The 16186-nt window shown below is 46.0% G+C and overlaps 1 protein-coding gene across 3 annotated transcripts in view; it reads left to right on the forward strand.

The window, feature by feature from the left end:
• Positions 1 to 16186, forward strand: part of LOC144821473 (uncharacterized) — a 616628-nt gene that overhangs the window by 284428 nt on the left and 316014 nt on the right. For all 3 annotated transcript variants that reach the window (XM_078678562.1, XM_078678582.1, XM_078678572.1), the window contains one exon: positions 1723 to 1776. In XM_078678562.1, the coding sequence (XP_078534688.1) occupies positions 1723 to 1776 (54 nt within the window). The remainder of the gene's footprint in view (positions 1 to 1722; positions 1777 to 16186) is intronic.

Genomic DNA, 16186 nt, shown 5'->3' on the forward strand with positions numbered 1-16186 from the left:
TGGGAAACGGGCAGAAGGTGACAATGTGGTTGAGGTAGTCCACCATTCTTTACTGTCTTGGTCTTGGGTGGGCGGCGGGTTCTCTTGGTCACAGCCCTGTTAGACAAACCTTAGTCAGGCTTGTGGTGGTGTTATCATGGAACCGGGTTACAGTGACCCTCAATGATGTGTAGCTATCGCACCTACCCCCGGTAGCTACACACCATCGAGGGTCACTGTAACCCTCAGGTACGCCTGCTCTCCTCCCGTAGAGGCCCCCCCTCCATCTACTGGGGTTGGATAATTTCTTTGAGTTGTTTGTGGAATACTGTTCCATGATAACACCACCACGAGCCTGACTAAGGTTTGTCTAACAGGGCATACATCTACCCGTGATCCCTGTTTCTTTAAGCACACCCAACTTTTCACTTTTCAGTCCTGAAGAAATGCCAAGGATCTGGTTTGGACCAAAAGGGCGTGAAATATGTCAACCCGATGACCTTTATCACTATTCTGTTCCTGAGAACCAAAATAAACCTCATCATTGCTGTAAGGTCTAAAGTGCCTTGTTTTTAACCATACCGGACGGACCCAAGAATAAATTACCTTTTGGGGTACAGTCATGATATTTTTAACTCACCCTTGCACTTACCCCCCACACACCACTACGGTGTTTTCCTTTTAAAAGATGTCTGCTAAAGAGCCCAATTGCAGGGCCCATGTGGAACTGCTGCACCAATCCCACGAGGTGCAATAACGCCCTATGATGAAGCATTACACCTTAATGGGTGTGTGAGAGCAACTCTTCAAATTTGAGGAAATTCCCCGCTATCTAATTATATTCAACTTGAGACTTATCTATCATAGATAAGCTAATTTTCTTCTCTTCTTTAAATACTACCCGTAGCCTAGTATGCCAGTGTACCACCATTGGAACAGTTATCCCTCTGTGTTTGATAGTCCAAACTGTACGATTTATAGGAGTGTGATGGTTAGTGGATATCATTCATACTGGCATTTGGCAGTGCTGACAGGGGCAGTGGGTTTTGCAGTTGCAGTGGCCTCCCGAGATATACCTAGGACACTGTCGCTATCTTTTTTTATTTTTTGCGAATCAAGCAATAATCTTAAGTATATAGTACTAGCTTTTGGCACCACATGTACTAAAATGGGACAATACTTAAAAGATTTGCATTGTTCCTGAGCAAGAATGGCACAAAATGTTGGTACGCCTTCTATAGTTAAACGTTGACTTGCACCCTTCATCTTATGTTTTCCAAAAGCCTAATCCAGCATTTTGCCATGATTTCTTCTACGCTTGTTGGGTGTATCACACCATATTTGAGAACTCATTCCACATTACCCTTGGCAGCAGGAAAATCTATAGGGTAATGCAAGGCCACATAGAGCTTGATTTTAAATGTGGCATCTTCTGTGCTTTTAGCTGGTAAACACTGTCAAAGAATCACTTTAATACATCAGTAAGCACTCTCGCTTCCTGGTGATATAATGTTTTTATTTTTTGATTAAAGTAAGAGCATTTGCTTCCAGGTATAAAATAATCCAGAAAAATAATGCTAAAAATGCAACATCAGAACGCCATTTTGTAATTCAGATTAGTGCTGAGGAAGGCTACATTTCTCAGTAGTAAATAAAGACTTTCAACAAAAACTGCCTTTTGTGTTGTAAGAATGTAGTTATCCGACAATCCGTTAAAACTGCACATTTATTTTCCTCACTTAGGTTGTTTTAATCTGTCTGAGGATCCCTACCCATCCAGTGAAATCATTTGTGGAGGTAAGTTACTGCTCCTAGCTTCATTGTAAATCGTAACAAAAATCAGTCTATTTCTGCCTATTGAGTAGACAGGTGTTCAGTGTGGGCATAACCACTGATTGCAAACTGGTAGGGGAATAGATGCCTTTAAACAACAGATTACAGCTGGTTATTGGGTTTTCGTCAGCAAAACGTAAGTTTGTGCTTGCTGTATCTCGTCCTAAATTGTCTAGAAGCTACTAAGCTCTGTTGCTTTTTATTTCCCTATATTTTGAGGAGTCCTTGTCTTCCTGGCCTGTTTTTTTATTGCAATTAATTTGTCATGCAATTATTGGAACTGCTTATTTTTTTAAATATATGAATTAATGTATTCTTTTGTCTTTGGTTTAAGTCTCAGATTTGTTTGCGCTGCATTTAATTTTTCAGTCCGTGAGGAGGGGGTTGAAGCCCCGCGTATCAGGAGTCGCTAAACTGCAATCTTTTTCTGTTGGGTTCCAGTGGTGGCCGCTAGCAGGGGAAATTGGTAGGGCAGTACAAGGGTAAAAAAAATGTATCTGCAGCCTGACGTCTGCCCCCTCTCCAGCTCCGACTCCCATGAACCAATCCAGATACTACTCTCATGCAGGTATTACCCAGCATGAGAGAAGCGAAGGTATTGGGCGGAGCCTGCTGTTTCCACAATCCAGCAGGGACTGGTAGCCTGTGCTCCTGAGCCCTGCTGATATCTCCAAGAAACAGCCTGGAGATATCCAAGAGCGCATATCGATTCGGCCGTCCAAGAACAGCCATGTGTCCACCACTCCTCCTACTGCTGATGGCCCTGCCCTGAAGACTCGGTGGTGGCTCTGGAGTAACATAAAATTATAATAAAGCAGTTTTATTAATCTCTTTATTATCATTTTATTTACATGTGTCTGCTGGTTCCAGCAGTGAGGTGACGCTCCTCTGCCCTAACGGAGGAGCCGCCCCTGTGATCGACTCTGCTGTTGTCTTTTGTTTCTATGGGTTAGGCAGTGGTTCTGCCCGCCCACCCGCCGACCAATTGTCGTGTCTCGGCAGTGGGCACCAGGCAGCAAATCACACTCGGGACACAGGTTGGTTATTTACTGATTCTTTTATTTACTTCCTCTGTGCTGCTGGTCACATACACGTCCGTCCCTTTGCCCGTCCTGGTCAGTCTGCTGTCCTTCCTGTCCCTAACCGGATGTGGTGTCCGGTGACCTGGTCACCTCCCTCATGACCCACAGGGTCCTAGTGTCCCCATGTCCTGTCGCCTTATCTTTCGGGTCACGACATCTCCCCCTTTGTTGCAAACAGATGTTCATAGTACAGTTCTACTGATCAGTTTCGCCCCCTCACCGCGCTTGGTGAGAGAGAGACCGAGAGACCGAGAGACCGACCCTGTCTGGTCGACCCGTCTCCCCAGTCTCTGAATCCTACATTTCATCACTTAGTCTCTTTGTCCTCTTGCACTCCCCCTTTGGTCGCTGTTCTCTGCCATCAGCTTCTGCTTCTGTTTGTTGGTTGTCCTCCTTCTGCTCTCCGCTTGCCAACCTCTCTTCATCTGCTTCTAGCTCCTTGCCGTGTGCCCAATGGTGTGGGCCGGCTGGCGCCATCTCCGTTGTCTCCTCTCTTCCTACGGCCGCCCTTTGTTGTTTGTTCCCTCAGTGATTCTTTTTCGTTCTCTTCCTCTTTCTCTGGTCCCTGCATCTTCTCGTTGCTTGCTCTCAGTGTGTCTTTCACTTTGTTTGTGTCATATGTCATGGTTATGAGACCCATTGTTTGGGCGGTGCTGTTGCTCAGCAGGCATGGTCCTGGGACATCGCCTTTCAACACATGGATGTCCTCTTTGTTCCTTTTGTCTTTCTGCCTCAGTTCCTCTGTGAACTTTCCCAGGCTTGTTACCGGTTCCTTTGACCCCCAGGTGAAAATCTTCACCCTGGACGCTCTCCGTGTCGGCTTGGCTTCCATCTTCTCGTACTCTGATGCACACATGACATTGCATGTTGCACCACTGTCCAGTACAAAATCCGCTTCATGTGCTCCTACTCCTATCTTTGCCAAGTCCGTCTTTTCTTGGGTGCTTCTGCCTGGTGTGTTTTCTCCTTTTTCGTCTCCCCCACTCAGTTCTGTGTGAACCACCGACATGTGGTATAGTCTTTCCACTTTCTCTTCGTCCTCTTCTTCGCCTGACCCTCGTGATGAACTTCTCCTTTCTCTGTCGACATACCTGACGTGTCTTGTTGTCGACTCTTGTTGTCTTCCTGTTCTTCCTCTGTCATCTCTTAATTGTACACCTTTGCACATGCTGGAGTAGTGGTTTCTTCCATTACATCTTTTGCACGTCTGGCCAAACGCTGGGCACGGGCCTCTGTGTGGAAATTCCATTCCGTACCTGTAGCATGTTCTTTCAGGTTGTCTCCCCTCTGTTTCTTCCCTCCAGTCATTCTTCCACCGGCCTGTGCGATATTTGTTTGTCATGAGGTGTGCGTTTTCGATTTCGACGTTCTTCCCTCTTTCCATTTCTTTGGCATGTTCTGTTGCTCTCGCCAGTGACAGGATGTTTTCCAATGAGGTCGGTTCTTTTAGTATTCTTGCCCTGAATCCTGTGTCACGACAGCCTTCAATGATCCGTAGCCTTATTGCCTGTTCGTTGTCGAACTCACAATGTGTCACCAATTTTCTCAGCCTTGTCGCGAAGTCATCCAGTGTCTCGTCTACTTGTTGACACGCAATAGTAAACGTATATCGTTCGAAGTCAACATTCCGTTGTGGGTCAAATTTGGCCGTTAGGCTTTTCTTTAACTTCTCATATGTCTTTGTTTCTTCTGTTGGCAGTGTCACCAGAAGTTCTTCGACGTCATCCCCTGCTAAGTTCAGCAGTAACCCTAATCTCTTTCCGTCTGTTACATCTGTTGCTTTCATATATCTTTCAAACCGTCTGATCCACTTCTCCCACCTAATTCCAATTTGTGGCTCCGATAAGTTGAATGGCAGTGGCCGCCTGTATTGTGCGCTGGGCTTTGGGTCTGCCATTCTTGCCTTCTTGCCTTTATATGCTCTTTCCTCTTTCTGTTCTTTCGCTCCTTTGTGCGTTGTTCTCTGTTTCCTTTGCTCTTTGTCTTTTTTTCTTTTTCTTTTACCGTCTCTTTTCTCTTTTCTTTCTTTCTCTTTATCTTCTTTTCTCTTTTCTTTCTTTCTTTCTCTCTTTATCTTCCCTTTTTTTTCTTTCTTTCTTTCTCTCTTTATCTTCTTTTCTCTTTTCTTTCTTTTTCTTTCTTCTTTTTATTCCTTTGCTTCACTTTATTTGGCCTCTTCTCCGCTTTCTTAGTCCTTTTTCCTTTCTTCTGGATCTTTTCCTTGTGTTCTTGCTTGTTTTCTGTTTTGCCTGGCCCTAATATGGCCACCGTGTTGGTTTCTATGGTGTTTCTTTATTGTGTCCCTTTTTCAAGATGGCCGCCGCTCTCCTCGCGAGATTTCGTGATCGAAAGGTCACTCGCCTGACTCAAAAATGGTCGCTTCCCCGATCTCGCCTCTGATTGGTCCAGCCGCCTGATCTCAAAATGGCCGCCGAGACTCTCGCGAGAGCTCACGCCTCTATTTCGAAATCACGCGTTCCTTCGCGCTTAACGCAGTTTGCTGGTGATTCTTTCAGAAGCGGTCGGGTGGGCTCCGATGTCGCTCCTTTCCTCCCTTATTTCTTGTACATCCAGGGTGGGCACCTGGTTCTTCCTGATGGCACCGTCGATCACTTCCTCGTCGATGTACACGTCGGCTCGTTTACCTTCGTCGCCAGTTGTCGTGTCTCGGCAGTGGGCACCAGGCAGCAAATCACACTCTGGACACAGGTTGGTTATTTACTGATTCTTTTATTTACTTCCTCTGGTCACATACACGTCCGTCCCTGTGCCCGTCCTGGTCAGTCTGCTGTCCTTCCTGTCCCTAACCGGATGTGGTGTCCGGTGACCTGGTCACCTCCCTCATGACCCACAGCGTCCTAGTGTCCCCATCTCCTGTCGCCCTATCTGTCGGGTCACGACACCAATCAGCTGATGGGTTGGTCTTAATACCACGTAAGGCCTTTGCTGCTGCATGTCATATTGCATTAACCTTCATTCTGGATCCAACAGGAGCAACATACTGATCTGCTTTTCACCGTATCCACAGCCAGCCATCATAATAATAGAATATGACGGTTAGCAGTGGACCCGGGGAATGGGACAAGACCGAAAACAGAGCCACTATCTTTCACCACTGTTATGCATTTGTCTGCTGGGTGCTGGTGTGGACTTGGGTCGTAGTGGATAATCTAAAAACAAAATGTATACCTTTATTATGTTTCTCATTTAACATTTGCCATACATGATATACCTCCAGAATAGCTCAACTTAACCCTTTCTGAAATACTGATGGAACTCTGGCATCACCCGTACTGAAACACAACACAAATATGTGAGATGGGGTAACTTGGGGTTTCATAAACCCTTCTTTTCTTGTAAATGCAGCTACCTCATGTTTTTTTGATTGCATGCCTCCTTCTGATATACGGTTGGGTTGCTACTTAAACTGTAATATAAACAAACATTTGTGAAGATTGCATAGTTCTGAATAAAAAATCACTTGTCTAAGTATATACACCACAACCTTAGCTACAAACATATGCATCATGAAATCGCACCAGCCTCTAACAAGCCAGGCTGCAGCAACAAAGTATCTATCTGTGCCTAACATTGATGCTCTAGTCCATATAGCAACTTATACTCTAGAGTTCGCCAAGAAGGCCCCACATTCTCAAACCTCGAGAGAGTTCTGTGGCTCAATTCTACAAGTGGCAGTAAAATGCAAACTACACCACGAGACTCTCCTTCCCGAAAAAAACAATGCATTCATAAGCTTAAAGTATTGCACTCGGGGGACAAGTGAGCTTGGAAAGGTAAGTCCTCGACACAGATCATGCCACTACTCTCTGGTTCACAGGTGAGCTGTGTTTGCTCAAAAGTTGCTAAACTCTGCTTTTGCTTTTCATTCATTACCCATTTTTACGTCTGGCTTGACAGAGGAGCTGGCTGTTGACGTTACCAATTTGTTAAACTCTGCCTAGAGTGGGTGTTGGCTCTAACTCTAGGAGCAAGCTCTCCCGCTTTATGCAGTTGGACGTTTGGTGTATCATTCTGCCTTCAGGGGCGGCCTTAGGCATGTGCAAGCTGTGCACCTGCACAGGGCCACCAAACCCCAGGGGCCACCACGCCAATATATACCCTCAATATAATAATCCTCTGAGGATGGATACATAATTGCGTAGCGTCCCCTGGCAGGGATTTGGCAGCCTCCGTCTCTGTTCCACTTCCAAACACCCTGACCCCCTCCATCTTCACTGGCTCTCCGCGCTCCACCCCGCCTGGACCCCCTCTTCCGGGTCCCCCTACCTACGCTCCCTGCCCAAGGCCGCCATGAGCCTAGAGCCGCCCCTGCTGCCTTCTTTGGAGTACCTTCATTGCAATGCATGAGGGCCTATTTTACATCTCAAAAGCACATTGAGTCATCCCACATTAAATTATTTATCTCATAGTTGGACTGCTTACAGAAAAAAATGTTTTTTTGCTGCTTGTTTTTTACAGTGCAGCAGAATTTTCTTTGATGTTCTTCCCCTCCTCCTGACAATGAGTCTCATCCCAGCAGAGCCATCTCTCCCACTCCATTCTTCTGCATTCCTTTTTGTTAAAGCTAGATAGTTTAGCAAATATGCAATACAACTTGCCGACGTCCAAAGTGATAATGATCTTGATATTCTATTTGTTATGGAATCTTGGATCCACAACTCTTCAGGGCTTGATCTGGTGTTGGTCTCCCTGTAAAGTGATTCTCTGCCCTCACCTCACTAAACAGGGTAGTGGTCTCACCGTTCTATTCAAAGAATCCCTTACTATGTCATATGACCCCATTACCGAGGCAAAGGAATTTAGTTTCCTTCCTACACTCCTAATTTTACAGGAGTATACCACCCACCAGGCCAAGCCAGCTCTTTGGCAGTTTCTATGGTGGACGCTGTTACCCCTCTCTTGCAGTGGTGTAACATAAAATGATGAAGCCCCATGCAGAATGTGAAGAGGGACCCCGAATCTCCCATATCTCAAAGATATTCATTGGCCTCGGGCGTAATGGGACCCCTTTGAAGTGTTTGGGGGCCCCTTCTGCACCAAAGGGGACTGTTACCCACTGCTCTCTTGCTGCTCAGTTCAGCCAATATCTCACATTTGGACAGATCAATGTTCAGTTCTGCAGCCTTCTAGCCTTCTTGACTCATGGCAAGCACCAACCAAGCCACATCTTAGATCTTCTTCTATCAAGTGCAGATCAGATTACCCGCTCCCAAATACGACTGTTACCTTGAACGCTTAACTTTGTCCTTTTTTATGTTTTTTTACTTCTTGCAACTTGTTGCCCACTACCCTACCCAAGCTTCAGTGCCCTAAGGCAGTGGTTCTTAACCTGTGGTCTACGAGCCCCAGGGGTCCACGACCGCTTAAAAAATTAAATATTATTAACTGATTAATAAAGTGCATATAAATAAAGAAGTAAAATGGAACATTTTAAAACATTCTGTAACCCTGAAGAAATTTGACATTGGGGACTAAACTATTATTCCCGATCCCCAGATTGATTCGTGGGAGCAGTACAAGTGCATCAAACTAAATTTAATATAAATGATGAGTGGCCTCAATTACATTTAAGAAAGGCTCCAACATTAGCATTAATAATAAAATTTAGGTTTTTTAAAAATATATTTGTGAATTAAATACATTATTTTTTCCTTTGTGTATTTGATGAATGCTTTTTTCTGTATTTTTTTGTGTATTGTTATGGGGCTGAAATCCATGAAAATACTTAAGATGATGTCCCCAACTTCTAGTAATGACTCAGTGGGGGTCCCCAGATGCCAATAAAGGTGCACTGGGGTCCCTGGTTTACAGTGTTAATTAAGTGGGGGGTCCACAGAAGTCAAAAGGTTCAGAACGACTGCCCAAAGGTCTTCAAATGCCCTTTGCATTACATTCCGCCCAGTGGTCCTCCAGCTGGTGGTCTTCCACTCTAAGCCAGCTTCATTTCCTGTCCCCAGGTAAGAAACTGTGGCTTGTATTTCGAGAGGGCATTCTCTGTATCCAAGCAAATCAACAAATCTCTCTAGTATGTTTCTTTCAGTTGCTACTATTATGCAAGGTTTTTTGGTCAGCCTAGGCAGGGCATGAGCTGTCTCTTCGAGATATGCTGTATTCATTTTGTGGGCTTACAGCCCGCCCATTGCCTTTTTATTTCTTACTTTGATTGTCCTTCAAAATGTGTTCCTTGCTACTGGTTATTCCATCTACTTTGTCCCGCCTTGTTGTCATTTGTTTCCTCCCATGGAGCAGAGCCTAACATTCCAGAATCTTTATGCTTTTGTCTTTATCAGTTCTTTTTCTGGGACTCTGTTTTTTCTTCCAGTCGCTCCGCTTCGAGCTCTGTTGCGGTATGTTGTTCCTGCCCCAGTGCGACACCTTTATCCGTCTCTGCAAGCCCCTCCCACAACACTGCTTGCCAGACCGCACCACCCATCCCTTGTTGCTGCTTGCCCATCCCAAATTCCCTGTTGCTGCTTCTTTTAATGCATTTCGACTGTTATCTCAGGTTCTTAAGACTTGTATCGACTACCTAAAAAGAGAGAACTTTTTTTTAATTGCAGGGTAAACAAGTACGACAGGACGCAGACACATCACTGCCATGTTCTCCTTGCTCTCCATCGGGGTAGGGAGGCCATCCTTTGGCAAATCTGTACTTTCGTTTATTGCATTTAACGTTTCTTAGATGTATAGCACACTGCCATGCAGCAGCTAGCCCCGCCCCCAGGCATCGACATGAGACAAATTCCCTGCCATGGCCCGGGTGTCTCTGGTGCAGGCGTGCAACAGCATGACACTCGCAACATGGCTGCTGTCCTCCTGCTACTTCATGCATCTGCTGTGCCTGGACTTCATGGTGGCCAAGAAGACTCCTGGGAGAACTGCGCTCCGACAAGGGCGAGTGCGGCCGCTACAAGGAACACTCATACATTGTGGATGCCCGATGGGTTGCAGTCATGCCGATTGGCCCAACTTCCTTGTGACCCGCACAACACATGCTTTCCCCTGCCTACTCGTGCCTGGAGCTGGGTGGCAGTCATCCCCAAGGTCAACTGCACCTACCGGGGCAAGATCCGGCACACAGCCATGCACAGTTTGTCAGCCCTGATTATCTTCATTGTTGGCTCTGCCAACGCTAATGAGATCAGCACCATGACCCAACCAGTTGAGAACTCGCCGCACTGAAAAGAGCATAGGACATGGCAGGCCCTAAGTGGGTGGTGTGTGGAGGTAGCGCTCACGATAAGCCTCGGAGGGTCACTATGCTACCTCATGGCTCGAAATTATTCACAACAGTCCTGACCTGGACTTACACCTCTGTCGTGGCTGAGCTCCAGAAACACCTCTCCACCTGTCTCGTACATATTCAATGTAGGCCAACCTCATTCATAACCCTCACACCAGTTTTTCATCAATGCTTACCTCACAATTTCTTTCTGGCAATCTTAGCCGATGACCCTCCTAAATTGCACCTCTTCCTCCATCCCATACTCTCAACACTTACCCTTTGGTACCTCTTCGGCCTGCCCCCTTCCCATAGCCACAACCCTCTATCGGCCATACCGCTTTCATACTTCCCCATTTATTTATAATTCAGCTCTTCCCCATCTGCACCTTTCCCTCCTGCCACTCACTACTACTTCATTAAACTTAACACACGTCCATCTTCATACTAACGCCCCTTGTCACTTATCCATTATGTCATTCTCACCTGCATTTCATCCTTTCATTCGGACCTCAATCATGCTTGCTTCCAGTGTCCTCTAGTCACTTTTTAGGCTCTTGTTCTTGTCTTTGAATGACTCTCCCATGCTTGACCCCATGTAAGTATACCAGGTGTGTGTCTCTCAATCATACTTTTTCACTGCCCTCCCAGCTTAGACCTCTCGTCAACTGTCTCAGAATGATGCTTCCTGCCACTCACTCTCCTTAGGGTCCTGAAAGGCCATGATAGTGTTGAATCTTTCCTTTCATTACTAAAAAGATGTGGAACCTACTCACCCTGCCGCTTAGGCTTGCTTATACTTGTCATTCTGGAAAACCTAACAAAAAAAAACAAAAAAAACCTGGCTATTCAAACATACTTAATTCCTGCCTTGCTCACTGTTGTCTTTCAGCTCCAGGAGTCCTCTTGTTAGGGTTGCAGTTTGTGCTCTTTAAGTGTTATTCATTCATTCAACTGGGCTTCTCCTTGCTACCCACAAATATGACCCCAGTTACTGCCATAAATTAGGTTGCACCTTAGATGTCTGTTTGATGTCCACCAGCTGTCAGTGTGTGCATCCCACCAGCCCCCTACTCACTGTCCATCCCATTCCTCTGGCAAGTGAGGCTACACTTTAGGAAGCCAAATGGAGTGACTTCTGCACATTATGGTACCACGGAATACAATACATTTCACTCATACTCATTGGGACTGAAAGAGTACTGCTAACCTGGACATTAATTTAAGAGCTCTTTTGACCAGTAGGATAATGTGATTTGAGTGGGGGTTAGCTTTTAGTGTGGAATGGTGAGGAGGGACCATTTGTTTTTCTTTTTACAAGCCAGATAATTGGGCTGAAGCGAATCTCTAAACTAATGTAATGCAGCGACTGCTAATGAGTACATCTAACTCCGTCTCTCAGTTGAGAACATTGACATAGGATTTTGATTATTGGGAACATTTCTAAGTAGACTTACATTTTTATTACTCATTGTCGTGGAACATAAATTTGGAAGTGGTAAATGTAATACGTTGGAAATTTCGGGCTGCCCCGGGTCCACGAAGGGAACCCTCCTAAGAGGGAGGCCCCCATTAGTGCCACAGGAGGGCATGCTAGGCAGCCGCCCAGTGTTTGCGACCCCCTAAGAGTCCTAATGCCCTCGTCACTTCTGGGCAGGAGTGAGTGGGGGCGAGGTACATATACCTCTCCCGCCCACTGGGCGCCCTCTTTGCTCGCTGCCCTGACGCCGTTCCCTCCCTACTGCTTACCCGGCATTCAGGCAGGGGGTGGGGTGATGAGTTTGTCGAACTTATTATTTTGTGTTGCAGTCGGAGTTACAGGGTGATCCAGAGGCTGTAAGGTATAGAAGGGTACCATCTGCACGAGCACAGTAAGGGTGCTAAAGCCAAATATCCCCAGGGAGGTCCTCACGTTGGACCCTGGAGGAGCGACGGCGCCCCGTTAGTCCTACGGGTGGTTGAGGACCTGAGCAACCGGGTGTTGCCTGGAGGGCTCCGCCCCCCTCTAGGGCATGAGCAAGGGAGTGGACTCGCGGTCCACCGGTGGGAGGGGTTCGCCCCTCCTCCAAATCTGACAAATACCGATTGGATAGGCCACGGTGTAATTTGGCTCCTCAGGTGGCAGGCGGCGAGGAGCTGCCTGTCTTGGGATCACCCGTAAGATAACCCACCATGTTGGCATATTTGTTATGCAAATAAACCTGCAGCAATTTTCTCCACAAAAAAGGTGTCTTGTCTGTTTATTTCTCCAGGATATTACTGTGGGAGGATGGGGAGTGTTGCCGATATTGGCACTAAGAGTACACGTACATTGGGTCTCTAATTGTCTCCATTTTGCCAGAGTCAGGAACGTGATAGTGAAGGAATCAATCTCTTCCACCAAACAGCAGCACAAAAACATGGAACTTCAAAGTTTTCTTTTTTTCTTTTCAAATGTATCCCATTTGCCTTTAAAGTTTGCGTTATTTAAAAGCAATCACAGGCATGGTGCTCTGCTGACAGGGCCGGACTGGGAACAAAAACCGGCCCTGGCAAAGTGCTCGGCCGGCCCCCATCCCCCTCGGCGGGGTTGGAGGTGCCGCCGAGCGCTTTGCTAGGGCCGGTTTTCGGCCGATTTTGTTGCAGGGCCGATTTTGCAGCTATGCTGCAAAAACGGCCCCTGTAACAAAATCGGCCCCCAGCGGCTCAAAACCGGCCCCCCACCCTTGCGGCGCACCGGGGGATTGCCTGGTGCCCGCTATGGCCAGTCGGGGCCTGTCTGCTGACCCCAGCAAGCCACCGTCTCAGTGCTTTTAGTGAATCCTAGTGGGTCACAAAATACCTCATTTATATTCAAGAGGTAGGTCTATTTGGAAATCACCACTTATTGCTAAATGAAACGGAGTTTCCAACATTAGGAATAGAGATTTCCTAACTACGAGTCACAAAAAAATCTAATTAGGAAATTGTTATTCCTAACTTTAATACATCTATACTCAGGTGTCTGCGGCGAAGGTTGCTGAGAATTTCAGAAGGAAAAGCCGTAAGGCATAAAAAAAATAGGACTAAGGCACGGGACAAGCTTGAGTGAGGAAAAGTGTCAGACCTATGGATAGCTGGCAAGTTTTCAGAATGTTTGAGTGACATTCTACCCCCAAATGTTTGACACTTCGAGAAACACTTTCTTGCAAGAAAAACAAAGCAATAATCAGATTTGCGTACCTATCTATGGGTCACTGAGGTCTGTCTCTCTGATTTACACTTACGCCCTTTCCTTACTCCCTTTTTCTTCTCTTTCTGAAATCTTTCATCTGCAGAAATAACACGTCATTGACTCCTTCCTCATTTCACTCAGTCCTTCCTCATGCACTTTCTTGAATTAACCACCTCGACCATACCCACACCTTGACCATACACCCACCTACATACTTTCTTGTGCTAACCTGTAAACACACCACTTTTCAACAGCTGTCATCGGTGCACCAAACTTCTGTAGTGCTCAAAATGTTGCTTACCTCAGTGCTGCTGAGGGTGGTGCTCCGCTGGCAAGCCGGTCAACATAGCAGTCTGGGGAGACTGATTGTAGCTGCACTTTTACATGTGCAACTGTCCCACTTCCATTCTGCATGGGGTGAAGCATTTGACTGGAAGGCAGATGGGGTATGTTACAAGTTGACACTCTTGAGTCAGCAGTGATTTCGCATCTGTAAAAGTGTTCGGTGGACTGGTAAAGTCAGAAAGGGGAAACTAATTCCCTGCGGTGAAAACATTATGAGCCACACCTGCTACCCACTGCTGCCGTCGACAGCCACATGTTTAGCAAGCATTTCAGTGTTGCATAGTGCTACTCCTGACTGGGCGGGCGAAGATGCGGGGAAAACAAGCACTGGCAAAGCCAATCAATCTCCCATATGTGCAAGCTATTTGCTTTTGCCAATGTAAATTATAAATATATATTTTTATGAGGCATTGAACCACTTTTACGGCAAGTAGCACGCTTCTCCGGAAACTAGGATTAGTAGTTAGTAGGCTAGTATGAAGAATTTTTTTTTTTATTACACCAAAACATGCGCTGTACTAATGTGTCACATGAAGTGTTTTTAATTCAACAAAAACAGAAAATAAGAACTAAGGCTTCCCCTCCTTTGCGGAGTTCCTTCACTGGGGAATGGTCTGCGTACAAAGCATGGCATTTCTGCATCTTTTAAAACAACCAAGTGAATGACTTCTTAAATTGAGTTGAATACTTGGAGTGTCGGAAAACACAAGTACACATGTGGAGTGCTTGAAAACAAAGTAAAAGTAGCTCCAAAAACAGGAGCAGTGGAAATACACAAGTACATAGTCCATGCTCCAGGGGAGGGAGAATGATATGGCGCATGCATGCCATGCCAAAGAATAAAAAAGAAAATGCGAGCCACGCTGAAGTTAACCAATGGTAAGGCTATGGACGAGCTGTAACCCACTAGCTGTAAACAACATGTCCCAAAGAGACCGCGCATGCGCTGGTTCTGTAAGACCTAAAAACAATAACCTCCTGGCCTGGACCAATCAACAACTGCAGGCACCAGATCCATTTCAGTCGGGGTCCGGAGTCTGTCTATTGTGTTTTTTGTGACGCTGTTAGATTCATGTGGCCTAAGAAGCTGGGCCTAGCCACAGCTTTGTTTTTGAAAGCATTGGAGAGACAACCACCCCCATGCATTAACCTTCCCAAGAGCTCATTACTGCTGAGGTAGCAGCACGTAACAAGCTGAAGCTTGCTGGCTGCTTTAATTTTACATCTCACAGAACGCCTGTACCGTCTTATGGCACTGCTAGGAGCTAGAAATGCGTGAATAGTGTATTTTAGTCCAGTGATGCAGACACCAGCACTAAAATGCTATAGTCTGACAGCTGATGAGTGGTACTTGGCAGGGCTGCCTACGAAGAAATCTCTTTCTGCATTACAACGCAGAGAGTTGGTCTTCTCATATGTCTTCTGTAACTAAAAAGAGAGGAAATAATTGAGCTATACAAAGTAATACCCAGTCATGATTAAATGGCTTCAGTCACAAAGGAATCGATCATCTTTGATTCATATAGATTGAAGTAGGGCAATCCCTCACCTGGACTATTAAGGAAATACCAAAGTCTTTTGGTGAATGGGCAGGACCTGATTGGTGAATTTGTTTGGTGAATTTGTTTGCTCCAGGAGACTATTGCACTGAGAAGCACTATCCAGAACACCATGAATGCGGAGTCCGTAGTACAGAGGCCCAACATAGAGACTCCATTCCCCACAGTGCCAACTTACAATTATTCAGGCTAATTCATTTTGCTCTGAATTCCCAAGCCCAGCAGGAGAAGTCCTAAGGCTTGTATTATAATCTGGTAATATGTACAAACTCAGCAAAGACTTATTCATACTTACCATGTCTTCCAATTAGTCTTACCTGAGAGACCGGAAAAAATCCAGGTGAATGGTGGGAATCCAGCCCCTTCCCATGGCCCCTGGGAAGTGTAAAGGCATGAGCCCTAGGCCCACATACTAAATAAATATATAACAGACACCAGTGGTATGGGTTTTGAACTGTCCCAGAGCTTGTGCACACAGCACCTTTTAATAACTGGTTCACCCGACTGGTGGCGCATTTTTGATAGATGAGTGTGGGGTGGGTGTAGGTGTAGCCTCGAGAATGGGACTGCCTTGTTAGGTGTCCAGCTGGACACTACAATGCTCCCAAAATCCAATGAAAGGACAAAGAGTCAAGTAGTCTATCATTCTCGATAATCAATCAGCAGGATAGAAGCGGACGCATGGACTGATGAAGCTGGCTGCACTGGGACATCACTACCCGCATTCATAATTTAACCTGAGTGAGTCAGGACATGAACGCTGGTGCAAAGAAGTCCAAGCCCTTCTGGCAGCATATCAGTTGAAATCGAGTCTATAATATAAAGTTGGTTCACTCTGCTGTTGCTCAGGATGATTTGTGGTTGGTGTCAGAAGATCAAGGGGGCGCATCAGGAGCATTGTTGAAGTCTGTCACAAAGCTTGTTTGTGGGTGTTGCTTGCTTCATTAAAGAC

Source organism: Lissotriton helveticus, chromosome 1_1, assembly GCF_964261635.1.
Source record: "Lissotriton helveticus chromosome 1_1, aLisHel1.1, whole genome shotgun sequence".
Lineage (NCBI taxonomy): Eukaryota > Metazoa > Chordata > Amphibia > Caudata > Salamandridae > Lissotriton > Lissotriton helveticus.